This window comes from Coturnix japonica, chromosome 9 (assembly GCF_001577835.2).
Source record: "Coturnix japonica isolate 7356 chromosome 9, Coturnix japonica 2.1, whole genome shotgun sequence".
Lineage (NCBI taxonomy): Eukaryota > Metazoa > Chordata > Aves > Galliformes > Phasianidae > Coturnix > Coturnix japonica.
In genome coordinates this window covers 2049302-2076886 of record NC_029524.1, presented here as the reverse complement: position 1 = coordinate 2076886, position 27585 = coordinate 2049302, and the positions used below count along the sequence as shown (strand labels likewise).

Here is a 27585-nt window from a genome sequence, read left to right as displayed (position 1 = left end):
AAGGTAATAGAGACAAAAGACGTAGAATCCTTGTGATGTCTTAACGTAAAATAATCAGCCATTCATGTCTGTTATATTCCTCTGTTTGAGATTAATCGCCCTGTAAGTGGAACATCATTTTCCTGAAGGTAAAGAGGAAAGAAGTAAGATGGAATGTGTGGAAGGTGCTGATCTGTTTTGATTCAAGCCTTGATTAATAAATAAGTAGTTAGTACTGTGTACATGCTTTTGAATGACAAAATACTTAAAGTATCAAGAAAGGATACAGATGTACCAAAACACAGCCCTCGTTAATGCCAAACACTAGGAGTATCATTTACATAGCAGTGAAAGCAGGAAGATGGAGTGAATTGACATGCAGTTCATAATGTAGGGCTAATGTGCTCTAGCAGATATACCTGTTGATTTCTGTTGTTCTGCTTAAAATTCCAAGTTTAGGATTTTATTCTTTAATTTTACAGTGCTTCAATTTTCCATTGGTTTGGAAAGGACCTGAAATCAGCCTCAAATTGTGTAGTTCAGTCAACTTGTTTGCTTTGTTCAGGGCGATCATATTACAATACTAATACAGGATGAGAGGAAGCTTTTCTGATGGGTGACAAGGCAAGAACCTTTCTATTAAAAATCATGAGATAAAAAGGGGAGAATTCAGTAGAGAAATGCTTCTCAAATATTGAGGAATTTAGGGTTCTTCAAAGGGGTTTTGCACTCATATGTTTGCAAGTTCTCATTTAGCTGATGCTCGGTGTAAACAGTGTCAGTTTACAAATTAAGATGCTCGAAGTATTTGTGAGTTTCTCTTGCAAACTGTCTAAGTTTCAGCAGACTTTGAGACAGCAAATTGCCTCTGGAAGGCTGAGGCCATTAGCAAAGAAAATGAGCAAGTTGTTTTCTAGATCACAGCTATGTTGGAGTTGCAAGAAAGCTGCTTAATTTTCTGTGCAACCTCTTGAGTAATGCCAGCTTAGTAACCCCGGGGATTTGAGTAGTTATCAGCAATTACACATTGGTACAAAATAATTGTAGATGAAACAAGACATTTAGAAAGTCAGTTGTGGAATCTCGTTCAGTTCCATATAATGTGTGTTTATTGATTAAGTTAAGAAGACTTGAACGTAGAGTCTGTGCCTGTGAATGTAATGAGGGTGTTGAATTTCTTTCCTTTTTCTGGCTTGTTTTTCTTCCCTACCTCACCAGTATAGGTATATCCAAAGAAGGTTCATCACATTTGCTTTTGCAACATTACAGAAAGCCTAGAATGCATTTTTGCATCCATGCTTACAAGCAGTTTTTTTTCTAGGCTTCTGATTTGCACCATGGCCTGTTTCCAGTGCCTCATGAGACTCCATGGTTCACCAGTTCTGCAGAACAGTGAAAGTGATATGGATGTTCTCCCTACCTTTTGTTCTGCACTGTTCTGACATACATAACTATGCAGTTGTTTGTATGTCTCGTTTGCTTCAGCAGTGTTCTGCAGTTGTGTATTAGCAGACAGCATCTAGGGTGTGCGGAAAAGACTCTTTCTTTATACTTGCTGCTCTACCCCCTTTTAAACCACATCTATGAAAATGAAATGATTTTAAAAAGAAGAAACCTTTAAAAGAAGGTCTCAAGTCAATTTAGAAATTGGACTAAGCAACCAACACTTAGATTAGATGTTAATTGAAATTAGAAGTAGCTTTTTGTAGCTTGGGCTACAAAAAATGTGATTGAAGTTCCCACCTTGTTGGGATTGTACGTATGAATTTTACAGTAATTTCTCTGAGATTGGAGTATGTAAGAGAGAAAATGCAGTACTTCATACAAAGCACTGCTCTTGGTTATTTCAGACTTGACACAAATTCATTCTCTTGCTCTCGCACTGGTTCTTAATTTGTCAGAATTTTCTCAATATACTGCATTGGGATAGAAGGTGTGAAATAACATCATAGAAGGAAATAACAGGGAATCATTGGTACTGATGGGAAGATTAAGGAGGGATCTTTAAACTGTGTATGGGTCAACAACTGGGAAAAACAGGGTTCAGAGGCTGTGTAATTTAATAGCATTGCTCTGCAAGCTTCACAATGTTCATTAATGCTTTTAGGTGAAATTAAATTCCATGAAAGATTTTGAGAAAATCTAAAACAAAACCAAATCCAGTTGAGATCTGTAATGTGGACAGGCAGTGCTTAGACAAGTTGGAAATGAGCTGAATTGCTCAGCTCCTCCTAGTTGTGAACACAGTTTGATTTTGAGGCTCAAGAGTTTGGTTAATGATCTCTCGTCCCTTTATTCCTGCTGCTGAGCAAAGTTAAAGGGAAGTGTGTTTTGTCGAGTATTGTGCTCCTGTACATGAAAGCTAGTTAGACCATCTTTGTTTGTGGGAAGTCTTTTACTTTTGAGAAATTAACTCTTTCTTTTGATTCTTGACTTCTCAAGGATGGATACATAATAGACATTGTTTTTGTTAAGAGCTTGTAAATAATTATCACTTGTTTGATTTATTCTCTAGCTTTTTAAATTATTTAGGAGCTTTAGGTTTAAGTCTTACTTGCAATATACTCAGGAGGCACTTTAAATACAGAAGTCCTGTGTAGTTTAATTTTTTTATTTTAAAATTGATTCAGGTGTCTTTGTAAGTATTTTCGTGCTGTATGTAAAGGCAAATATTGATGTTAAGAAGCATAAAATACAAGTGGGTGCAGTTATACTTCTCATGTGGATGCAGTGTGTCCTCCAGGGTCAGACTTACTTGAGAAGCAGCACAAAGCTGAGGACACATGAAATGTATTGGATGTGCTTTTTTGCAAGGATGTTCATTTAGTATGGTCTGCTTTCCACTGCTGAATAATTTATTTGGTGTTTCCAAATACAAGAAAATTTCCAGTCAGCATTTGGCATATGCATCAAGATCTTTTGATAATGTCTTCGTAGACTGATGAGGAGATGAGTTGTCCTCATATCTGATGGAACAAAAAACTACAGATAGTATTTACAATTCTGCTTAATAAGCAAGCACAGCAGGGGTACTTCTCACTGCTGCGAGAGGTTGGCAATACTTCCTAGGAGTAAGTTCATCCCTCTGAAATCAGATATAACCAAGTATCTCAAAGAGTGAAAATAACAGAAAAATCAGGGTCTTGAATCAACTGAATTTCTTATCTGTGGACTGATGTATTGACTGAGTGACTCCATATTGGTTTAGCGTGAGATTTTTCTCTTGTGTTTTTGCTGTCCAATTTTGTCACAGGCTGAGATGGTTAATTGGGATTTTGGTCAGCTTTGGAAGTCTCTCCTTTCAGAGTCACACAACTTTAATCACAATCTAGTGACTTCAGCAGGTAGCTTTTCTGATTTCCCAGAAGCAGTGAGTCTTGTACCTGCCTTTGTCCTACACGGTCAATCCAGCCTCTCCCAAGTTTACATGGGCGTGCAACTCCTCTTTGCTTTGCATACTGTGTGATCAGAAGGAGGAAAACAGGAGAGATCGTTAGAAGATTGCAGGGCAGGCAAGGAAGGAAGGTTGTCGATGTGACCTCAAAGTTTAATAATAATTAAAAAAAAAAGCACAAAGTTCAAAGTCTGTTCCATCTATTCTGTGAGGCCAGTCTCAGAGAGCTGGAAGCTGTCGACGTGCTGTCCGTTGATGCGGATCTCCTTGGCAGTCCTCCTTGGATTCATTGAATCGGCTGCAGCTGGGAGCTCAGGAATTGTCTTGTCAAAATTCTCCATCTTGATCTGATATTCACCTTTGGCACTGCGGGCCAGCACAGGGGCAAAGCGATGGTACAGCATGATCTCTGAGGGGAGATAGGATGTCCTCCGCTGACACATTTCTCCTGTCCCTTCCTGCACCGCTGACAGAAAGACGACCAGCTCAAAGTGGCGAGCAGCCTCTCTTTGGAGGAGAGCGGCCAGTGGGCTGGATGGGATGATTGAGTGGTAGTAGGTCAGTGGGAAGGTGAAAAAAGGACACTCATCCAAAGTAACGCTGTCTAGGTGGAAGTCGATACTGGTCTGGTGCAGCTGACCATTCTCCTGTTCTTGGTAAAGAATAGCAGAAATCTGGACGCTGGTGAGTGGGCTGGCACGTGTGTTGGCCACCTGAAACATGAGGTATGGCTTCCCCTCTGTGTGTGTCACCACGGCAGAGCGGGTGAAGCGGATGGAGAATGCACGGTTCTTTGGTCGGGCGATCTTCGCCACAAAAGCACCTGTGTCATGGGAAAGAAGGTACTGAAAGTGAGGGTTGTGCCTGGGCTGTTTCCCTGCAGTCTCCAAGCTACATAAAGCAGTCCAAAGGAATAGAAACTGTACGAGGTCCTTTTCAAAACTGCAAAGCTGCCCACTTAGTACACCTATATACTGTAATTAGCAATAGTATGTGATCCTGATAGGCTACTGCTTGGTAAGTTATAAATTGCTTAGTATGCAATAAATTGAATACTTAAAGTCTGGTGACATAACTTAAACCTGAGAAGCACTTTAAAGAACTTAAAGTATCTGTGAATAACTTCAGCATCGTAGAAATTTCCATTATGTTAAGTACTGAGGAATGCATAAGCACTGACCTGAAGATGAATAAAAATCTCCACCTAGACAAGTGTACAACTGTTAAATTGGCTTTATAAATATTAATCCCGTTGAAAAGATTCTTTCCATTGAGAAGTAGATCATGGTATAAAAAATTAAGTGATTGATAGAGGTAAGTTGGGTACTACCACAAGTATCAACCAGTGAATAGCAGAACTTTCTAATGCAGATCTTGATGCTTCCTAACACTAGTTTATTATTACATAGCTGAGATCTTGTCATCCCTTTAGTACCTGAACTTATCTTTCTCTCAGATATTACTTATTTCTGACTTAAATGGCATAGATCTTGAGATACAACAGGTGTAAATATGAGAGATTACCTGTGATGAAGGCCTCCAGCATGAGCCCCAGCACCATCTGTATTGCAAGCAGGGCAATAGCACTGGGGCAGTCCCCGCTTGGGAACATAGTACCATAGCCAATGGTGAGTTGTGTCTCCAGCGAGAAGGAGAATGCAGCTGTAAAACTGGTGATATACTTGACACAAATAGTGTGGTTGTCAGGTGGAGAATCGTGGTCCAGCTCCAGGTCCCCATTCATCTCAGCCAGCACGTACCAAAGCACTGCAAAAACTAGCCAGTGAATGACAAAGGAAGCGGAAAAGACAAGCATCATCCATCTCCAGCGCATGTCCATTAGTATTCCCCACGCATCTCGGAGGTATGCCAGGCCTTGTCCTTGTGCACCATCCATCTGGAATGTGCTGTGTCCATCCTTTGTGACCATTCTCAGGTATCTTTGGGTTAGGAGGGGAGTGCTGGATTTGGTGTTATTGCTCTCTATCGTATCTGTTCTCATGTTCTGGAAAAGACAAAAGAGGAAAATAGTCTGCAGTACAGCATATTTGTGTTTTGCCTAATGTTCACAGTTTTTGACACATCAGCAGGGGTTGAAATACTGCAGCCAACAAAGGAGGGCTTATACATTGCAATCCAGAGAAGATTAAGTCAGGAGCCTGGGGTGGAATTTACCACTATTTGTGGTAATACTTAGCTAAAATAGATTAAGTTTAAAAATGTAACCATTTCTCACATTTTCCCTGCTTAGTCACTGTATGTAATTGTATACTTTACTTGTCTGAATTTATATTTATCACGTGTTTTAAGTCTTTGTAAGCGTGTGTGTGTTTGGGGGAAGGGGATTAGCAAAGTGTATCTGAAAATTAATTGTCTTATATCAGTTTAGTTTTGTAACTGTTAGTATAATCACCTATACTATTATGAATACTATTAACAGTACCACTATTAACAACACTACTACATGTTATTTTTGTAACTTGATTATGCATTTTAGGGGGATGCAGTAGTTTACCTCACTTCTACCAAAATAGCTGTTCTTTTAGGCTTTCCTAGCTCAGGAAATGATTGCTGTTCTGTCTAGCTAAGCAGTTAAGAGTGTTCAAGGCATCGCTGTTTCTGAGTCTGAGTTCACTTATGTAAGCATAGGATAGAAAAGAGGGCAGGAAAGCAGTACTTGAAATAGACAGTGATACGTCACTTGTAGTTCAGTCTGTCTGAGCAATGTATTTTTATTGGTGAATTTCTTATTAGAAAATAGGACAGCAAGTGTGTGGGAATCGGGATGAGGGTAGGACTGTGGGGTGTGGGAAGCAAAATGGACGTATGTCAGACTTTAACATCAAAACTTTAACAAAATCATCAGGAATGCCGAGTGGCTTTCAGAAGATGTTGACCACCCAAATCCTAAACTTGATAGATATTGAATATTTAAAGTTCACCCGGAACAATTAATGTAACAGATAATTTAAAATAATATTTATGATATGTTTACAAATAGCTGCAGAGGATGCATTTTTGTAGCAGGAGGATTTTCCAAATATGCATACATTCTGTAAGCCGTAATTATACGTGGTATGTTTCATCAGTTTTGTCAGTTTCTCATCAGTTTATTCCCCCTTTTTCTGAATATATCAACACGTAAAACAAGTGTATGCACAAGTTAAAGGAACTGGAGTCCATCTGTGACCAAGAAAGCCATCTTAGTTTTATGTTATAACACACTGGATTTAAGGATCCTAAAATCTGTACTGAATTGATAAAACGTCTTATGATCTCTGATCCTGAGAACCAGTAGTTTTCATGACTGTTTCCTTGCTCTTGATAATCACATAGTTGCAGTGGTTGTGAGGGACCTCAGGAGCCCCCTACTAAAGTTGGTTCCCTACAGTAGGTTGCACTGGAGAGCATCCGGTATGGTTTTTGATTATCTTCAGAGAAGGAAGCTTTACCATCTCACTGGGCAGTCTGTGCCAGTGCTTTGTTAACCTCATGTTAAAGAAGCTCTGGCTGAAAAGAGCCTGGCCTCATCCAGTTGTCTCTTCCTTATTAGACATTTATAAGACTTGATAAGGTGCCCTCATGATTTTCTCCAGGCTGGACAGCCCCAGGACTCTCAGCCTTTCCTTGTAATAAAAATACTCCAGGCCCCTAATCATCTTTGTTTCTCTCCACTGGACTCTCTAGGATTTCCCTGTCTTGAACTGGGGAGCCCAGAACTGGATGCCATACTCCAGATGTGGTTAAAGTTCCTTCCAACCTCTGCAGTTCTGTAATTGTTTGAATGGAGAACACCTTCAGAACAACATGCCTCTAGGTGTAACATCCTGTATTCTTGAAGGAAAAAAAAAGTGCTGCAAAATTCTTATGGTATAATGGAGAGCAGCATCTGCTTTATAATCTCAACGTTATTTGGGCCTGAAAAACATGCTGGGAAAATGTGCATCTTTTACTAACTGGTTGGTGACAATCCTCATTGGTGTTAATAAGCACAATAAGGAAAAGAAAACATAGTTTATATGTTTTTTTGTCTCTGTTTCAGACCTTCCTTGCATCTAGATTAAGCAGCAGACTACCCTGAGCAAAATGCTGTTAGTATAGTTGGGTCTCAGTTTCCTTAATAAGGAGCTTTCTAGGGTCGTGGTTAATGACTTAATGTTCAGGCAAAGCTCTGAAAAAATCCAGTCAGTCTTCATCATTTGGTTGTTTAGAATGTATTCAGTGGAAGAAGAGCTATTACAGACATCTCAAGGATACTTGGCAAAGAGAACCTCTGTTAACCTCCAGCAGTGCATTTCTTGGTCCTTTCTTGGTGTTCCTTGAGACTTACAGCAGGGAAATTACCTGTGTGGTTCACCATGTAACTGTCCTGATCTCATTTGGTAGAGGCTTCTGATCTTTCTTCTCTAGCACTGTTTTAAAACATTACCCAGCTGAGTAGATGGCAGCAGGTAATGTAGCACTGGAAGCTTTGGCCACAAATCTAAACTTCGTGGGGAGGGAATGATGGCAAAGAAATTGCAAATAAGCTTCAAGAGCAATGCAGCTATTTTAGTATAAAAGGTGAACTGTCATGTGGGAAGTAATTTGCTCAGGTTAGAGGATCAGGCTACTGAATTTCTCAAAAACAGAGTCAACTTGAGTAAGCGTGACTTCAAATTTGAATTGTCTTCTCTGTACTTATTTCCTTGCCCAATGTAGTCAAAAACTTAAATTTCATCTCCCAGTTAGTAATTAACTAATAAAATGGTAAAGTACATTTTAGACCATCTAACCTGATCCTGTGCAGTGTGGTCCTTGATATCCCCATATCAATCCTAGTTTCAGAGTAAGTTTTAGAGAAGATGTGCAACCTTGACTTTTGTGTTTTGTTGGATAACAGGTCTCCAGTGCTGAAATGGATTTGGTTCCTAGACCAGGTTTCTCTAATGTCATCTTTTAACCTTTATGATATGCTTTTTGTCTGGTTTTGTTTTTCCTGCTTGTGAAACTAGCTTTGGGCGGTTTCTCCTGCCAGCTGATAACCCCTGACTAGAAAGACAGAAGCTGTCAGCTGATACTGTCTTAAGCCTCTCTTTGCTTGCTGGCCAATCTTTAATTTCCATTCACTGTTTCTAATCCTTCCTGTTTCCAGTCTATTGAAAATTCAGTGGTTATCACTAACTCCAATGTTTTTGGTGATTCTTTTTAGTTTTTTTTAAACCTCTTTCTTTACTGTCTTTGTCCCTCATTCTGACTTCTTTCTTTCTTACAATCTTGTCAGACAAGCCACGGTAGGGTGAGTACCATAGTTTAACTTTTATTAGTGGCTGGACAGGTTCTAAACTGACCTGACTTGCTAATGGCATGTGTAATAAAAACTTGACCTTACAGAATACTGCTCGCGTTTCTGAAATTCATGATCCAACACACATACCTTCCCACACTTTGCTTTGTTACTCAGATGTTTGCTTTGTCGTGTTGTGACAGCTCTTTGAAGTAGTGTTGTACTCTGCACCACTGCAGTGCTTTCCTCCATCTTTTAAGGCATCCATGAGTGGGTGGGGACTTATTTGCAGTCTTCATGTTTTTGTTTGTCTTCCCAATTGAAGGAACTGATAATGACACTCCGGTCTGCTTTTGGTTTGGTAAGTTAGTGCACCTGCAACCCTTTCCAGAGCCTGAATGCTGTTTTGTGGAGGTTTGATCCATAGAGACTTTACAGTGCTGCCATACCTGCCCAACTTCTACTCTTAAAATCTATTCCAGTTGATCTTAGGAGGGATTTGAGTCGGTTTATAGTGTGCCCCTTTATTGCAACAGTGAGGCAGTCAGAGAGGACTTGCTGTTTCCAGAGAGTACTGCAAAAAGTGCTTACAGCTGTAACAGAACTTGAGGATTAATTGGAACCCAAGTGATGGCGTCATGCCTGCTTTTTAATGAACCTGAGTTCAGGTAACCTTACACTTCAGAATTCAGTATGCTGTTAAAATCTCAATATTGCTGTTTTGCCATGGGATGATGATCCTTGATGCTTTGATATTAACCCTAGGAAACAAACATTTTTCCAGATCTGATGACTTCACTGGGTCATAAAAGCTGCACTGGGGCTGGTCTTAGAAATGTAGATAATTCAGTCGGTATTGTAACTGCCTTAGTTGAAAGCTTATGCTACAGGATAGTAGGATAGTTAGAATTTCAAGCATGTTTGCTCATTTCAGTTAATTCACCTCACTTAGGTGAATAGAAGTTGGTGACAAGTAACTAGTCTGCAGAATTAAGGTAAGTTTTCAAGACTTGACACAAACAAAAAGAAATGCTGTGAAGACAAGAACTTCCTTTGAGCCCAAGTGCTGTGAAAATTGTGACAAAACAAGATACCAGAGCTTTGCTTTCAACCTTCAGTGACTGTTTATTACAGAGTGCACTGTAGGAAAGGGGAGGGAGAAGATGAAATGGGGTAGAGTAGAGTATATCTTATTACAGCACAGAAGAATGACTTGTTAGAGACTTGATTCTTGAAGATCTTGGTGTTTTTGAAGAGCAGTCCTGCACTATGTGATACAGTCTTCCCAAAAGCTTGTCTAGTATGACCGATAGCTTTCTAGGCTGTGGCAGTTGAGACTTGAAGTTCATTAATGGGTTCCTAAGTCAATAGTGCTAGCTCACAGCGGGGCGTCCGTAAGTAATAGATCAGAATGCATTGATTAAAAGGGAGTGAAGACAAGACAATAAATTACCAATGATAAAAGTGGCTCTGAACAAACAGAGCTAATTTCTGACGTTTTTGGTGGAATTGAAGTGAAATGCTGAGTTGATTGATGAAAGAAGAGGTGAGGAAGATTTTCTCTAAGTACTTGTGTGTGTAACACCCGGTTAGACTGGTGGTAGACTTGCTATGCTCCCTTGTTTCCAGAGCATTGCAAAGTCTTTCCCAAAGTGTTGATCTTGAAAGCTTTCTTCAAGAACATTGTATGATGGCTTTGGATTTTGCTCTGTGTGCTGTTATGATTGAGGTCATTTGAGAGCTTTTTCTTCTTCAGCAGAGGGAGGCAGAAGCTTTTAAGGCAATACTGAACTTGACAAGCTTTAGAAATAAAAATTTGTGCCCTGAGAAACAACTTCATTTTCTTTCATTACAGAATGACAGAATAATTGCTAAATATACAATAAGAGAAATTGTTTAGGGTACTTACCAGTCTTTGAAGGATTTGCTTGTATGCGGCAAAGGACTGTACCTGGGCTCTAGAGAAGGGACCACTTGTGTGGTGGTCCCAGCACTGGCAAGAAGCTTCCCACAAGTGATTGGTAGAGATCTCCTTTACAAAAAAAAAAAAAAAAAAAAAGAATTAAAAAAAAAATAGGTTTGTATGCCTTGTTCTTGTGTTTATAGTGCAGGGGGGCTGGCTTTCATCTGAAGCTGATTCGATTGGTCACTTTGCCTGCAGGGGGGCTGGTTAGCTCTGATCATGTGGAAAAGAATGCTGGTTTGTTAGGAGCATTTTCCTTTACCCAACACAAACCCTTAGCATGCAAGGAGAAATCCTCAAATGCCTACTTGGGGAAGGGGTGTGTTTTCCCCTCCCCTCCTTCATCAAGAATATATTTAGATTTGTTTAATCTTACTTAAAGTTTTACTTGCAAGTTCAAAAGGCCAAAATTCCTCTGGAAAAACTGAGTGGAAAAAGCTCTGAGATTGCTGCTGAGAAACAAGTGGTTCTCTGATACTTTCCTTCTAATGCGTGCAGCTACTGTTTGGTGAGGTAGTAAGGGGAATCTTGTCTTTATGGTGCTTCTCTAGTGCTGCTGCTGCTTCTCCTCATTAGGTCCTGGCCTCCCGAGTGCCTCTACTAAAGGAGTGTGGGCTACAGCTGGTAGTGTAGCCTGTGGTCCCTGCTCAGCCGTAGCTTAATTCTAGTCAGAAGATGTAAATCTGTTGGCTGCTTTGTGAAAACATGAAATTACTAACAGGATTTTGCCAGAGCCTGGGAATGAAACAGTGCAGACTGGGTAAGTTGTTGCTTGTAAAGATGCAGTGAAACTGGTTGTATGCAGAAAGTGAAAACATTTTCAGTTAGGTGTGTTCTCTCTCTTGCTTAACAAACCAAAGCAAATTAGGAGAGTTCTTGTAAGGAAGAGCTTCAAGCTGAAGGAATGCACAGAGCAGCCATCATGCTTCACTACCGAACTGAACTCTGAGGACAACTTTGTAATGCAGTTGTATTTCTCGCTTGTTTCCCCTTTATGAGCTGCTGATCTGAGGGCTTTCATCGAACGTCATATGTAAGAGGATCTGAGAAACAAAGGCTGCAGTTGTTTGCACTAAAACTACTGAAGGCCTGCTGGGAAAATTATTAATGTAGACTTTCGTGCTTAGAGAACAAAATCCTCATTTTTTTTCTTCTCTTTAACATTCTCCCAACACTAAATTGCAAGACGTTAATTCTTTGCTTCATTAGCATGGAACGTTTTTAATACATGTTCAGGCACAGCACCTAAAATGGTGGCAGGCATAGCGTGACCTTCAGAACCAGCACAAGTAATGTAGTGCCGCCATCTTGGTGAGCCTGTGGGGTTGGTGATACGACTTGCCCTTGACTCTTCCCTACATACTCCAGTGGATTCAAGTCTCCTTTGAAGGCAGCCTTTTATTCAACAGTGGGTGAATAACAACAGGGTGGCATGAGTGTTTTTTTTCTTGAAGCACATATTCTTACAGAACGTATTTTGCCCTGTGGAAAACTCATGGTGTCCAGTCACATGTTTTCTAATCTGATTTGGCTGAATGACTTGGAAACACAACATGATTGTACAGCAGATGAAATAGCTATGCTGTCTGATTTCCAGGTGTGTCCTATGGAATGAAACTGTTGTTCTTATATGTGCAGTTAGTGACTTGCTCGTGCTGGTGGGCAGCCGTATGTTTAGTGAAGAACGTAGTAATGTTTAATAGCATCCTTGAGGGTGGCAATCAGGACTGAGAATTTATGAAGGGAGAGAGAATGGAGAGGTAGAAAATGTCACCACAACTTCGGATTTCCATCACTGCCTCTGTCTGTAGATGAGTCACTTCTCTGTGTGTTCCATAGGTAAATGCTGTCCCAATGAGGAGGTGGCATTTATTTGGGAAAGTTACCTTAAGGCCACTTGTTCTATTCTTCTGTAAAATGAGCTGCAGGATTACTTGTGTAGGCAAAGTTATTTGAATGCCATTATAAACACTTGCTGAGAAGGGTTTTCTTTTTGTCCTCGCTGTGTGGAAATATGTAGTTTGCAGCAGAAAGAATAGAACAAATGAAGGCACTTGGACCCCCCTAGGTTTCCCCCTGTTCAGAGCAGGCGGTGTTGCTGTCAGTCTTGCTATTTGTGCTTATTTCCTCCATGCACTGAGCATGTCATAGGAAACGTGGCCGGGCAGCAAGCAGCACTGTTTGCAGGGGCAGTAGTTAAGTTCTCTACGTGAACATGTTGCCATGGAGCCATGTCCCAGAATCCCAGTCTTGCCCTTTGCAGTTAAGTCTTTCTTCAGCTCCATGTTGTGCAGCTGTAGGCTTTTTTGGCTGAATACCAGTGGGCTCTATCTGAAGTTTGCTGTAAACACCGTTGCTGGCTTTGTGACAGACTTGAACAGAGGTGCCCTTTTTTCCTGCTCCTTCTCTTCAGGAAGTCCAGTCAATTAGTCCCAGGCAAAACCATAGACTGCATTTTTGTTTTTTGCTTCTTAAAACATTGCCAAGTGCTGACTCTGAATTGGTCATTACAGCTGAAAGGAGTGTTCTCAGGACTAGGAGCCTATTGCAGCGTCAGTATGTAAGACGTTGTAAAGAGCTGGTTCCTTGGTTGATCTGCCTAATGTTCTGCATCATGTAGTGCCTGATCTGTTTTGACACGTACCTTACTGTCCTTGGATATTACTTGCTGTGGTGCTTCCGGATCTCCCTTCTTTTTGATCTTGGCAAACACCAGCAAGTTGTGTCACCTCATTGGAGCTACATGTTACTAATTCTATGGTGGGCAATGGGGATGCAGTTTCCTGCCCATGTGGAATAGAAAACCTGACTTAAGTAGTTCCATTCTTGGGACCAAAACCAACTGTTGTAAGCGCTGTGAACTGCACAGCCTGAATTGGATCGGGTGTGCCTGTAGCATACCTAGCTGAAACAGGGATACAGGCATTCACTGCTATTGTAGACTTCACAATACTGCTTATGAAGCTCTTTCTTTTCTTCTTAATCTCCATATGTCTTAGAAGCAGCAGCGAGAGCCTCTGGGTCTGAGGCTCATCTGGTCTGTTGAGTTGCAGTTCTCTCGTGGGTTAGACTGTCAATGGTCTCAGTGTATGTACTCGTGCTTTCAGGTGGCTTGGCTCTGTTGCTGTGTTTACTGGTTTTCTACTGGATAAGTAGTTCCCAAAACATAATGGTTTTAAAAACTTAAAAAAAGGTGGAAATGAGAAAAATGTGTATTTTGGAGTTACTGTTCTGAGATCGTTGTGTGACTATTAGGATAGAAGAACTGTGTCTTAAGCATGAAGGCGTTTTCTGACCCTCCTATCTACTTGCTAGGTCAAGGCAATGCAGCCTTGAAAATGACTCTAGAAACTTATTTTACTGACAGCTGGGGAAGTGTTTCACATGAACTTGGAGCACAGGAACCTGGGGGCATCTTGTTTGTGTGTTGTTCTCTGGTTTTAGTTCTGCATATACCCTTCCAGTATGGTCCCTCCCTAACACAGTGTGTAAGATTTTGATCTGGAGAAAGGAAAAGGCTGTCACTATTGTGAGGTGGCTGGGAAGCAACGTGGGTTCTTTTCAATCTTAAATCTTAAACAGTCTTCACTGCATTTTATCACTTCTGGATTTTAGAACATGCAGGCAAGTTTACTATACCTTTCTTTGTTAGTTGAATGCTTTTTTTTTTTTTAATTTTTCGGCAGATAATCAGTAGTAAATTGAAATTAGGGAATTAATAGTATCAGTGCTGTAGCATCATGGTGGTTCTTATGCGAGTTCTGGTACTACACAGCTAAATGTACCTGAAGTACACAACCCACAAGTCCTGAAACCAGTACCGCCATTTATTCCAGTGGTGGTGGGTCCTCATTGGAACAGTTAGAGCAGCACAGTTACATTATGTGAGTGTACATAATGCATGTGCTTTTTGTGAAAACATAGACACAATCCTTTTGTGACAGCATTGTTCTTCATTAAGTACCTGAGAATTTTGTTTTATTTCAAATATCATGTAGTATAAGTTAAGAAATGACCACCCAAAGTTTCTGATAGGTTGGTCCTTAAGCTTGAGCGTAGCTGCTTCTAACTCGCTCTTACACTGACCTCAGCTCTCCAGAAGATGCATTCAGATGGTAATATTAACACTGTTTTTCTTATTTAGTCCTTAGCCCTACTTTACATTTTCAGTCTTCCTTAATATTTTGCGAGGATTTGCTTTATTTCTTACAGGATTGAATATGTAGCTCATCTTTTTAATATGCAGCTAGCAAATATCTTTGGTTTAAATCAAATGCATATCAGTTTTTCATTTATAATTGTATCCATTTTAAGATGAAGCTTTTTGTGATGCAGTGGTTTGTTTTCTCTCTGCACACTCTGGCTTCTTACAGTTTTCTTTGTCTCATAATATCTTTTTCTCTTCTGTCTTTCCTATCAGTGTTAAAATTTCTTGTATTCTTTTTCTTCTGAATATTTTTACATACACACACCTCCCCCCAGTCTTTGTTCAGTCTTTCCATCCCAAGGTACATAAGGATGTGGAGGGGTTTCCTGAGTGTCTCTGTCCTGTGTTCCCTTCTGTTCCTTTGCTGAGTTCTTAACACCTCTTGTGATGTGTTCTTCTCTCTAAGGGAACAAGATGACAGTCCTTGTGTTTCTCGGTACCTAAGGACTGGACTTGTATTTCTCTGTGTTTAGTTACCTGGGGTTTGTTTGCTTGTTTTTTTGCAGTGAGACCAAACTTTGAGGAAGGTGGGACAGCAGCAACAGGGAGGAAGCATGAGTTTATACGCTCTGAGAGCGAGAACTGGCGCATCTTCAGGGAGGAGCAGAATGGGGAAGATGATGATGGAGGCTGGCGACTGGCTGGGTCACGCAGGGATGGTGAGAGGTGGCGTCCTCACAGCCCAGGTGAGAGGAGGTCTTGAGAAAAATGCAGCCATGGCTATAGGGCAAGGGGGGGTGGGTAAATGAGGGCATGGATAAAGTAGAGGAAAGGAAGGTGGCTTACTAAACCATTCAGGTTATTGATCTCTTTCTGGTTTTCAAAAGATGCTTGCAGTGCTAAGAGGCATCTTTTGAAAGATCTCATACATACTGTGGTTACAGGATGTCCCATCTCTTGCCAAATTTCAAGTAGCTGTTTGGTGTTATGTCCCTCTTGTGGGTTTGCTCGACTTAAACATTGATTTGTCAGAGTTGCTGGAGAAATGCAAAGCAGGGCTGTGGCTGAAATCAGGCCTTTTCTCTGCTACTTGGGAAAGTAGCTGCTAGCCAGCCTTACCTTTGGAACTGAGTTCTTGTAATGTTTCTTCTGGTTATGAAAAGCATCTGAGGAGCCAAGAGAGGCCTGTGGTTCCTCTGCTGTTTCACCTTTATTAGGAAACCAAGGGAGGCATGGGACACTTCCATGTCTGAGGTGAATAATTGATTTTTATTTTTTTAAATATTGAAAAAAGTCCCATTTGCTCTTGCAATGAGGTTATCACTGTTACAAACACCCTGAAAGATATTCAGTACTGTAATGCAAGCAGTTGTTACTTCTGTTCCTAACCCTGTCCACAGGCATGTACTACTACTCTGCCCTCAAACAAATGTTAGTTTGTACTAAAATTAAGCAGAGAGCCCAAGGGTATATTTACTATCAGCTGTTTTCTATTTAGATCAGGGCTAAAGGGCAAATTCTGAAGGAAGTAATTTTCTTTTTCCCAGTGTTTGGTCATGATTGTTCATCAGACACTGCTGCTTTGTTACATATTTCAGATAACATCAAGCCAGTTAAGATAGTACCTCATGATGGTCAGATGCAGCATGATATACAGGAGTGGAGTATTTTCACAGTGGAAGCCTGCATGCTTTAGTTTGAAAGGAGGCATAGAGACCTTGAAGTTCAGGAGTTCATTCATGTTTTGGACTCTTTTTTTTGGAAGATATTCTGAAGAAGGTTTTGAAAATTGGGCTTACTTCCCTCATAGAGAATATTACCACTTATTTGAATTTTTGCTGTCATAGACCATTAACTTGTATTTTTACGTTTTAAGAGGTGTAATAGCAAGCCAGTGGTAGAAACTATGAGAATCTGCAGAGAAATTGGTTGTTCTGAGATAGGAGAAGACAGCTGTATTATACCAGTCTTGTAGTTTCCATCAGAGCTGTATTTGAGTTTTCCTTTTAGTAGCAGCTGAAGGACTATCAGTGCAGTTGTAGTCGCACCCTTGCATTAAACAGTGAGTTTAATTTAAGCTGGCATGGCTTAAACTGCTTCTCTGTCCCTACCCTGCTGTTAGGTAGTAGTGCTAATCATGCAGCTTGTCAGAAATAGACACACATCCTTGTGGAGAACTATTGCCATTTGCTCAGCTGGACCTTCCTTTGACTTGGCTCTTCATGTTCCCCACTGGATTGTGTGCTCTGTGATTACTTTTTCAGACCTTCAGTTGAGACTAGTTTAGGGTTGTCGTGCCTGAGTTTATCATCTTTTCTGGTGAAGCAGAGAACCCTTAGATTCACCCAGAATCTAGCTTTTCCAGCTTTTGAATTCCTTTATCTCTTTCAGCTGTGTTTACTGCAGGATGGCTGACCTAAATCTTCATTTTTAGTGGCATTGTTATTAGGCACAAAGGAGCAAGAGGATGGACTAAGGCTGCTTCAACACAGTTGTTTCCTTAAGCTTAATTTTGTCCTGTAGCTTAATTGTATCTCCAGTTGACTTCCTTGACATACTTAAGAAAGCTACTATTTGTCTGTGCTGTTTAAACTGTTCTCACACCTGATTTGAAGTGAGGACTCTTGCTTCTTCCCTTTACTACCAATACTCAGAAGTCCATCCAACTTATGAAGATAAACAAGCCCAACTGTCTCTGCTGCCTAATACAGAAGGATGTAAACTTGAATGTTTTTGCAACATGGAAACAGCCTGGTTTCTATCACCAGGCTTCTCCAGTGTGAGCTTATAGAAGTTTGTGCTTTTTCTGTCGCTGTCTGTGTGCTAGGACCAGGAAGCTGATAGGAATTCTTCTTTCCTTGCTTTCCACGCTTGAAGAGCTGCTTTGCTGGTTGTTCTGGGTAAATGTGCTATTGCTCTTATCGCAGATCTGAAAGAGGGCTGTTAGACTGGATTTACTATCTGTAAGAGGAATGTGACCATAGCTTTAAAATCCATCATTATTTAATGATTTACAGTGATTTAATGACTGCCAACCTAAAATGCCCCTTCTTTGTGTTGTTGCAGTTCTTGCATTTATACAGTGATTAACCTTGAAATTTTCAGAGCAAGTCTTTCTTTATGATGCAAACCACTTTTGATCTTGGAACCAATGAGTGAAGTGTTTGGATCTGTGGGGTTTTGTTATCATGTAATATTTAAGGAACATGGGTCATCTGTTGCCTAAAATTTCTCTAGGATTTTGGGTTTTCCTTGAGCAGCTCTAAAGTCTCCTTTTTCCCAGGAAGCATTTTAAGGAGCCCTTAGTCTGTAATTTCACATAAAGGCTTCTGTTCTGGTTGCTGCTCTTTCTGCATGGATTTTAATTCTGCATATGAAAATATTAGTTACTACGAGGGCATAACTAGATGAGGTTATATAGCTCAGTTCTTTACAGAGACCTCTTCTGTAGAGGAGAGAACTTTTGTGTTCTTTTATGAAATGTCATAAGATCCCCAATAGTTGTAGAAGGCCTTTGTATTACATCTCCTGCATTTGTGAAGCGAAGGTGTGTCATTAGTATTTCGGAGGGTTACAGTAGCAGCTTTCCCCATCCACACAAACTGAATGGAACAGAGCATATTTCTTGCTTCTCCTTACTTGGATTATTTGACAACCACTTGGTAAACACCGATTTCCACTGATTGAACAAATTTTGTGACAGATTTCTTTTCCTCTACAAATGATCACAAATCACCATTTAAAACCACTGAGATGTTTCATTTCTGCTTTCTGGTAAAGGTAGCTTCTGCTGGATGGAGAGCTTTGAAAGCTGTTTACAGTCTTTCTGCTCCCACTTTGTTTTCCTTGGTTGAAGGTTCTTTCCAGTTTAAATAGTTAGCATTATTACAGTCAGAAGACTTTGTTAAATGTGGCTGAAGGAAGATGCCTTCTGAATGTGTTAGAAAAATGGAATGAAAGCTCCACTTGAATTTGGAGGGCTTTCCCTTTCTGTTATGAATTATCATTCAAAGTTTAATTACTAAAAATTACCATTCAAGAGGCTTAGTTCCTTCAAAGAAACTTGAACAGTCATCTGGTATTCATGAGTGTGCCTAAGCCACTATGAGGGCAAGAGGTGCTTAGTTCAGGATGTGACTGCTGCAGGTGGCTGTCTAAAAGCATGTAAGATCTTCAGTATCTCTAAGTCAGTGATGGCTGGTAGGAGACTGAATTCAATCAGTGTCTGGTATTGTTGGTTTGTCTTATTTTAGTTCTCTGGCTACCATTTAGTTCTCTAGCTACCATTCTTAGCTTTGTGGTCTTTTAATGCACATAATGAAGTTGATAAGGTGGGGATTTACAATCAAAAATATATGAAGGTCTCCTCCTCATTGGTAAGATGGTCCTTTTCTTTCAGTTGTCCTTTACAATGCTTTATAGGTGGATTGTACTCTGTAGTGGCTTTCTGAATTTCTGACACTGTCATCCCTTCCAAATGAGCTTCTGCCCTCAAACTGTCTTGTAAAGTTGCTTTCCCACCTGCCTTAGATGGCCCTCGTTCTACAGGCTGGCGAGAGCACATGGAGCGACGACGGAGATTTGAATTTGATTTCCGGGAACGAGATGATGAACGGGGCTACCGGCGAGTGCGGTGCGGGAGCGGCAGCATGGATGATGACAGGGACAGCCTCCCTGAGTGGTGCTTAGAAGATGCAGAAGAAGAAATGGGAACATTTGATTCTTCTGGAGCATTTCTCTCTTTGAAGGTGAAAATCTGTCTTTTTCCTTCTGTGTGTTTTTAGCAAACGTCCTGTTATGTCAAGTGGATTATGAATGCTTGTTTACTTTTGCAGAAGGTGCAGAAGGAACCGATTCCTGAGGAACAGGAGATGGACTTCCGACCTGTGGATGAAGGGGAGGAAAGATCTGACTCTGAAGGGAGCCACAATGAAGATGCCAAAGATCATGAAAAGACTACCAAGAAGGAGGGGGAGAAAACAGATAGAATAGTGTCAGGTAAGGTGGACTTCTCTTCCATCTGCTGTATGCTACAGTTTAGAATTTCAGTTAATTCAGTTAAGTAGAACCATGCAATGTTACAGAAGCAGCAGAAGAAGCAGTCCAAGCATCTTCACCGGCTACCAGGTCAGAGAGCCCACCAAAATCCCAGCCTCAAGACTCGCTGCAGACAAGCCTTTTTGAAAGGAAAGAGGAGTCTGTCCCAGAAAGAACAGAAAAAACAGAAGATAAGGAGAGTAGAACAGAGAACACACCGCCAGCCAAATTGTCCAACAGAGGGGAAGGTAATAAACTCAATTCATTAGACTTCCATTACCCTTTGTGATCTTAAAAGCCCTCCTTAAAGATTGGATTATGGTGATGAGAACCTAGAACTCACCAACTGGTCTATGAATAGAAATAAGATCAGTGTAATGCAGTGTAATTATGAGCAAATTGCCCGCGTGCCTTGTTGAGTTTGAGTAGATCTCTCTGGACAAATGTATGTAGCCAGGGAAAAGGTGTTGGTCTGTGCACCATTAGAACTAAACTGCTTGTCCCTTCAAGTTCGGTTGGGTGTCTGTGCCACAAGGAGTACCAGTGTTCAGTCATGTACTGGAAGATCTGAAAATTATTTGATGAAATCTTTGGGCTGTTGAATATTTTCTGCAGTAAGTCACAAGAAGTTGTTTTCATTTATGTTAAAGATACTGAGCTAATCTTAACATTTTCCTTTAGATTTGGCTTCTGCTGCTCAACCTTTGCCACAGATATCTGCAGATGCAGCTTCTCCTGCTCATCTTTCTCCTCCTGTTTCCAATTCAAATCCTGCCCTGCGACCAGTTCAGACACCTGTGACAGCTGCTCCAGGCATGAGCAACGTTCCCACTGACCCAGATGATGAAGAGGGCCTCAAACATCTAGAGCAGGTAAAAATTTCTAATTCCTTTGTTGTTAATGATTGTGAAAGTGTAGGAATGTAGAATGCAGGAAGAAACACTTGAAGCACATAAAAGCAAAAATGTAGCTAAAAGTTTATGTTCCACAGTATGTTCTGACCCTACACTTCTTTCCTCCATGGTCTTCTTAGAGAATAATTCAAGTGTGCTAGTCCTTTATTGAGGAAAATGTTGCAGAGCTACAGTTGCAATGCTGCTGTCTGTTATCAAGTTATGTTACAGTTTGTACAGAGAAACCAGGAGGTAGTGTGCTCAATATGTTTGTTTTAAAAAAAACACCTGTCAACTTTACAGAAGTTTAGTGACTACTGGGATTACAGTCTATCTTATATGATAGCTCTCATACCTATTTTACTCCTCACCATGTTGGTACATATAATGAAGTGTGGGGCCTCGTCAGTGAGTAGTTCTAAAGCTTTACTTAAGAGTGCAAACCACATTTATTCATGTTTCTGATAAAATGTAAACTGAGCTCAGAGATTCTTGAGCTGCATATAGTTCCACTCTTGTGCATTAAGTAATATAAGTTTGTTATATGTAGCACAGTCTGTCAGCAAACAACTAACTCCTGTATTTCTTGATAATTCTGATGTCTCCTGCAGCAAGCAGAGAAAATGGTGGCCTATCTGCAGGACAGTGCTGTTGATGATGAAAGACTAGCAGCGAAAATTCAAGAGCACAGAGCAAAAGGTTCTTCTATGCCGTTGTTCCATGAAGCCATGCAGAAGTGGTACTACAAAGATCCCCAAGGAGAAATTCAGGGTAGGTCTGTGCCCTTTACACTTCCTCTTTTGTTTCACAGAACTGTTAAAGTCTTCATCACAGTTTGGCCACCAGCAAAATCTGATGCTTTTGTTTTTCCGAGAGTGGTGGAAGGAATTTACTGCTCCTGAAGTAGATGTTAAAAATCAGTTCTTCTACCCGTCACTGCCCCTATCAGCAATTTCAGTGTACAGAACTATGTTTAGTATGGCTGAATTTTGCCTTACTCTGTTTGTTAAATTGAGGCTAGATTCCAACTTGTTTTTCTCCATGTCAGCAGTTACTCAGGTTTCCAGATAAGGTAAACAAAAAAATGTGACCATTCTTGATTCTTGAAAAATCCACAGGAAACACTGAAATCACTTTTTCAGTCTCAGCCCAAAGACCTTGAATACTCAGAAGAGGTTTTTTTTTCCTCTAGAGCAGAGTAAAAATTTTCCCAAGCCTGTTCTCACACACAGTCTCAATTGTAATTATACCTGTAGGCAGTGCATTATGAGTTCCTATAACAACAACTATTTCATGCTTGCGATTGTCACTTAAGTCATCTTAGGTTTTTTTGTAATTACATTTGGAATGGGTCTTTCCTGTAGATACTTGCATGCTTGCTTTCAGAAAGTACTTCTGGTTTTGGGGCTCTGGTTTAGCAGCTACTGCAGTGCCTCTCCAAAATGTAGTCAAAGAGTAAGTTGCTTACTTGCTATATTTCACTATGTAGTAACTTTTTAATGTTGATTATTATTGGCTTCCTCAACTGTCAACACTACACAGGGTTTGTAGGTGTTATATGGGGCTCTGTGCCAGTCTCTTGCCTGTACATCTTATGTGTCTTTAAAGTTCAAGGGCTGAAGAAAAAAATGCAAGTGTTGAAGTTTTCTTTATTTGCTTCAAACTGTTGGTGGCTGCTAGGTGTTCGTTGCTGACTGGTTATCTAACAACCTCTTGTTGGATCAAGTGCTTCCTTGAATATGACCTCCAGAATTGAATGACCACACAACTTTATCTTGGGATACTGCTTGTGACTTCATATTCTCCAGGAGGAATTATCTTCTGAAGATGCTTCATATGGAGAATGCTGGAGTTAACAAATATTTGTGCTTTTCAGAAAATAATCTTGCAAGACTCATCTGTTGTTCTTACTCTGTTAAAGAGTCCATTTTTCTTAAAACTGGCTTCATCTCCAGTTGTGTGTGTTGAGCTTCACTCCTTTGCAGGGAGTGACTGAAGTCTTAAGTGAAAGAATAGAGGTGGAATTGTAAGTTTTTAAGACAGGAAGGAGAAATTATTTTTATAATCTTAAGTTTTATCTTGCAACCAGAGGTGGTTCTGCTCCCTTGCTAAATTTGAAAAGCAGAACTTGTTTAAAATATATGAATTCCTCCAAATTGAAGGCAAAGGTTGAAACTGGCACAGGAAGCTTAATTATCTGTGCTCTGTGAGGGATGTGGTGCTTATGATCTTAGCTCTAGCAGATGCTGCTGAGATCTGGACTGGAAATTTAGACTGTTAGCCCATTGCTGAGCCTTGAAGGGGTCAGCTCCACTGGAAGGCAGAATATTCATTAACAGGATTAAGCTCTACAGCACGGGGACTGCTCAGCTTTTGTCTCAGAGCTGGCATCTCCCTCCCTTACATGGCAAAAGCCATCATGCACTTCTCAAAGACGACTGTTTGGAGGAACATCCCATAGCTACTGTAGGGATTCAGATATGTTCAAAGCCAGAGTGTTGATGTATTTAAATTGTCAATCAAGACAAATGAATGTGAAGGACAAGAACCCCTGATGTGTTACTTTAACAAGCACCTGTGCTCTTTTGTTTCCAGTAAGCTCAACTTGAATTTCCTTCTCCTTTTCCCTATGTGTGTTGGTTGATGTCATTTCAGGTCCTTTCAGTAATCAGGAGATGGCAGAGTGGTTCCAGGCTGGATATTTCACTATGTCACTGTTGGTTAAGAGAGCTTGTGATGAGACTTTCCAGCCGCTTGGAGACATCATGAAAATGTGGGGCAGGGTTCCCTTCACTTCAGGTCCAGCGCCACTTCCACATCTGGTAATTATGAGACCATTACTATATTCAAATATTCCTGTAACAAATGGAAATTTAATTATGTACATGTCAAATACTCTGTCTTACAAATGCAAGTACTTTGAGCACCAAAGTTGAACGCGGTTAAACTACCTTTTTAAGACAAGAAAATACAGTTTCAGTATGACAGTTTTGCCACAACTGTGACCATAAGGCTTGGTCTGGTTGTCCTTTGATATGTGCAAATGCTGTATATTTCACATTAACTGTACTATACACTGTTTGAGTCTTAATCTTTGTGTTTTTCTATTTTTTCAACTCTTCTGTGCAGGGCAATCATTTCTATAGCTTGCATTTGTAACATTTCTGTTGCTGTATGTTAGAATAATGTTTAATTCCTAAACATAGGGTGAGCTGGACCAAGAGCGTCTGACTAGACAGCAAGAGTTGGCCCTGATCCAAATGCAGCACCTCCAATATCAGCACCTTCTGATACAGTAAGACAATCAGTCCCAGTGGCTGTGCTCTGCTCTGCATTTTTAATCATTGCTCTTGTTATTGGGAAACAAATTGGGCAGTGGGGATGATAGTGCTTCACTACCGTCTAACTGAATCCCAGCTAGCTTTGTAATGCAGTTCTTATATGCCAGAGTTGTCAGCTGCAGTTCATTTCTGGCCTGTTTCGATTTGGTTTGTAGAAAACTGGATAAAAGGGATTGGGCTACTGTTAAAGGGCTCCTGACAGAATTATTATTTTTGGATACTGATTGTCTGCTAGTGATTTGATAAGACAAGAAACCTGGCTGTGTGCTAGGGAGCATTTTCAGTTATTAGGGAAGAGACTGATTCATGTAGGTGGGCGGTCTTCAAAGGAAGATGAACATATGTGCAGTCTGTATACTTTGTAGAGAAGGGAAAGTAAGACTGCATGCCCTAGAAGCAAAGTGTTGGACACTGACAGTCAGCTCAGGAAGGAGAGGGTGAAAAGAAATCTGATTCTGTCTGTGTGCACCAGGTTGCTGTATTCTTGTATTTTGATACTCTGAGGCCTCCATTCTGTGTTTGTTTTTTTCAAGTAATTAGCATGTATGGTAGATAGGTCAGTGGGCATTAGTCCTAGAGAACGTGCACAGATTCTGCAACGTGGGTGTTAAATAGATAAGTGAGCAAATACCAGAAATTTTCTGCTTCTCTTTTGTAGACAACAATATGCACAGGTTCTGGCTCAGCAGCAGAAGGCAGCCCTCTCATCCCAGCAGCAGCAGCAGCTTGCTATTCTCTTGCAGCAGTTCCAGGCTCTGAAAATAAGGTAAGTTAGCATAGACTTGAGCTGGTTACCATTCATCCTATACTCTGACTTAATGTATAACAATTATAATCTTGGCAGTAGTCCAGTTTGCTTATATTTGAGTATTGTGTGCTTTAAAGTTGGAATCAATATGAAACAGTCACAGGGTGTGGAATGCAACTTCATAGAGATTTTACTTCAGTATATGTTTTGAAATGAGGAGGAAGGTGTCTTGGTTAAAATCAGACCCTTGTCAAATCTGTTTTGTTGAAAACATCATGGCTTTGCTAACTGAATTCTGCAGTCAGTACTGGATGATGGTTGTTACTCAGGCCAGCTCTTATGTACAGCAGATGTAAAGCTGTAGCAGTAGCTTAGTCCTTGACCTCAGCAGCAGGGGTGAGATGAGCAAGAACTCTGCAGGAAAATACTATTTGCTGCATCACATTTTTGTTTTAAATAGGTGTTTGGAAGGGTGGGGGGGGTATGTTACAAGTTACTGAATCTCACGTGTGTTCAGAGTGCTCCTCTCCCTGTAAGCGGCCTGTTGACTCTTCTGTTGGTATTGCAGAATATCAGAGCAGAACATGATGCCACCTGTTACAAGGTCTGTGTCAGTGCCGGACACTGGCTCAATATGGGAACTTCAGTCAGCTTCACAACCTACAGGTAAGATGCTTAGTGTGCATCAGGTCCGTTAAGCTCACAGATTAAAAGACAGCGTCTTTGTTGAGATGATTGCTCCCTCTTTTGCACTGAGGGGAATTATTTCTGCATTGATACTTTGGGCCTGGTTCAGGTTGCTTTGCATTACTGTTTAAGAGATGTAAAGACTATAATGGTTACTCTGTGGTTATGTTGAGCCTTGATTGGTATGTTGTAAAGGTATTTCCCTCTGATGGGAGGAGCTGTAACAGCTAGTTCTTTAGTAGGATTTATAGGAAACCCAGCCTTGTAGGTTGAATAAGCCTTATTCTACAAGAAGATAATGTAGCCCTCTAGTGACTAAAACTCATGTATTAAGATTGTAATTCATAAAATATGATGGCATACATAGGATTTTTGCCTTCCATTTGTTCTTTATTGATGTGCTTATTTTTGCTCGTAAATGTTTTGTTTTTCTTTTTACTGTCCAGTCTGGGAAGGAAGCAGTGTCTGGGATCTCCCCATCGATACTGCAGCTCAGGGACCAGCTCTAGAACAACTTCAGCAGCTTGAGAAGGCCAAAGCTGCAAAGGTCAGAAACTACTTTGTATTATTAAGTTGTGTTTCTGGATTCCATGGAAGACTTCTGGTTCTTTAAACTTCATGCTGCTGTGTTCAGTTTTTGAGATTTTTGTTGAAAATCCCATGAAGATCAAATGCATTATAGAAAGCTGTGATGAAAGATTACTGCAGAGGTACTACTGGCCTCTAAAGTAGTGGTTGTATTTTTACAGTTGTTGTAAAACAACCAAAAAACCCAAACATTTCTTTGCTAGCTGTTTCTGATTTCAAATGGCTTCATCATGAGCAATCATGGCAAACCATGGGAAGGAACATTTAGTCTTTCTCTTAATCCTGCCATGTTTTAACCAGAATTGGTTTGGGGAATAGTAAATAGTTAATCTGTGTGGATGAACAGGACTAATTTCGGATCTGAACAATACTGTTATTTCTAAGAAGCAGATTATTTTATGATGGTTGCAGAGCAACTTTCTAATAGCTTCTGAAGCCAGGAGTTATTTTAAGGAGCTAATGGTGAAAGAACTGATGTTTGATATGGAACCAAAATTGTCAGAAATTGTACTAGACAGTATTGTAGGAATTTGATCCAAGTAAGTAGCCAGTTCATAGGTAACCTTGCATTTAAGGAAGAGCATTTATCAGAGGCTTCGTCTGCTGTGTTGTTACTGTAATCTCAACAGATAAGCCCTAGGAATTGGTATAGGAATATGCTACCTGCATCTGAGTGTAGTCTTGTGTGACTTGTAGCTAGAGCAAGAGAGGAGAGAAGTGGAAATGAGGGCCAAACGAGAGGAAGAAGAGAGGAAAAGGCAGGAGGAGCTTCGGAGGCAACAAGAAGAGCTACTTAGGAGGCAGCAGGAAGATGAGAGGAAACGACGGGAAGAAGAAGAACTGGCCCGCAGGAAGCAAGTGAGTTTCCTCAATGTAGTTCATCCCTAATTTTAATGTTCTATAAAACTCACTTTAAAAATCCTGTGGGATCTAGTTAATCTTTGGTAGGTGTATATGAAGACACTTAGAATATTTTTCTTGTGATTGTATGAAGTTATCTTTGGCTCTTGATTTTTATTTTTTAATTCAAGAACCCAGATTATAATTGGAGGAATGGGCTCTAATGGTTCACTTTTAAGATAAGCTCCTTTTTGCAAGCTGAGTGGCTTTATTCCGTATGGAACATTGCTTCCCAGTTTCTCAGTAGCAGCATTAGGTTTCAGTTAGTTGCCCAATTATTGTATATTTAATGTTCATTGATCATTTATGCTATCTTGTGTTTTAATATGGATATGTCCTGGAACAGGCTGCAGACTGAGCAAGTGTTTCAAATGAGTAAAATGTAGAGGGGGATACAGGAATAAAAACAAGTAAAATGTATGATTTTTTTCCCCCCTCTAATTTAGTAAAGCGTTTTGCTGAAGCAATTGTTTGGGGTATGTGTTGGTGTCAGTATTATTTGCTTAAAGTGTTGGACAAGCAGATTTATTGAAAGGAATGATGTGTGAGTTTCAGAGTATGTAAGTATATGTCAGATCTATAGCATGTTCTTAGATCTTAAGAATATGTTCTTAGTTCTTAATATGGTATTTAGAGGAATTA

At 40.3% G+C, this 27585-nt stretch overlaps 2 protein-coding genes across 11 annotated transcripts in view; one reads left to right on the top strand and one right to left on the bottom strand.

The window, feature by feature from the left end:
- GIGYF2 (GRB10 interacting GYF protein 2) overlaps nt 1-27585 on the top strand; it is a 67660-nt gene that overhangs the window by 26705 nt on the left and 13370 nt on the right. For 5 of the 10 annotated variants that reach the window (XM_015871142.2, XM_015871138.2, XM_015871135.2 and 2 more), the window contains 12 exons: nt 15316-15495; nt 19280-19497; nt 19585-19747; nt 19816-20034; nt 20468-20658; nt 21291-21450; nt 23335-23501; nt 23886-23974; nt 24679-24786; nt 25337-25434; nt 25902-26002; nt 26740-26901. In XM_015871142.2, the coding sequence (XP_015726628.1) occupies nt 15316-15495; nt 19280-19497; nt 19585-19747; nt 19816-20034; nt 20468-20658; nt 21291-21450; nt 23335-23501; nt 23886-23974; nt 24679-24786; nt 25337-25434; nt 25902-26002; nt 26740-26901 (1856 nt within the window). The remainder of the gene's footprint in view (nt 1-15315; nt 15496-19279; nt 19498-19584; nt 19748-19815; nt 20035-20467; nt 20659-21290; nt 21451-23334; nt 23502-23885; nt 23975-24678; nt 24787-25336; nt 25435-25901; nt 26003-26739; nt 26902-27585) is intronic. The other 5 variants (XM_015871145.2, XM_015871141.2, XM_015871144.2 and 2 more) reach the window with 3 other exon arrangements.
- Nucleotides 286-10686, bottom strand: KCNJ13 (potassium inwardly rectifying channel subfamily J member 13). The gene is made up of 3 exons (XM_015871159.2): nt 10549-10686; nt 4898-5378; nt 286-4196 (listed from the first exon to the last, which is right to left on the bottom strand). The coding sequence occupies exons 2-3, from the start codon at nt 5373-5375 to the stop codon at nt 3574-3576; spliced, it is 1101 nt and encodes a 366-aa protein (XP_015726645.1). The 5' UTR covers nt 5376-5378; nt 10549-10686; the 3' UTR covers nt 286-3573.

Coding starts and splice junctions, on each gene's coding strand:
- KCNJ13 (XM_015871159.2), bottom strand. CDS start 5,375: ATGAGAACAGATACGATAGAGAGCAATAACACCAAATCCAGCACTCCC. Junction 4,197..4,897: donor GCTGGAGGCCTTCATCACAG/GTAATCTCTCAT, acceptor CCCATGACACAG/GTGCTTTTGTGGCGAAGATC.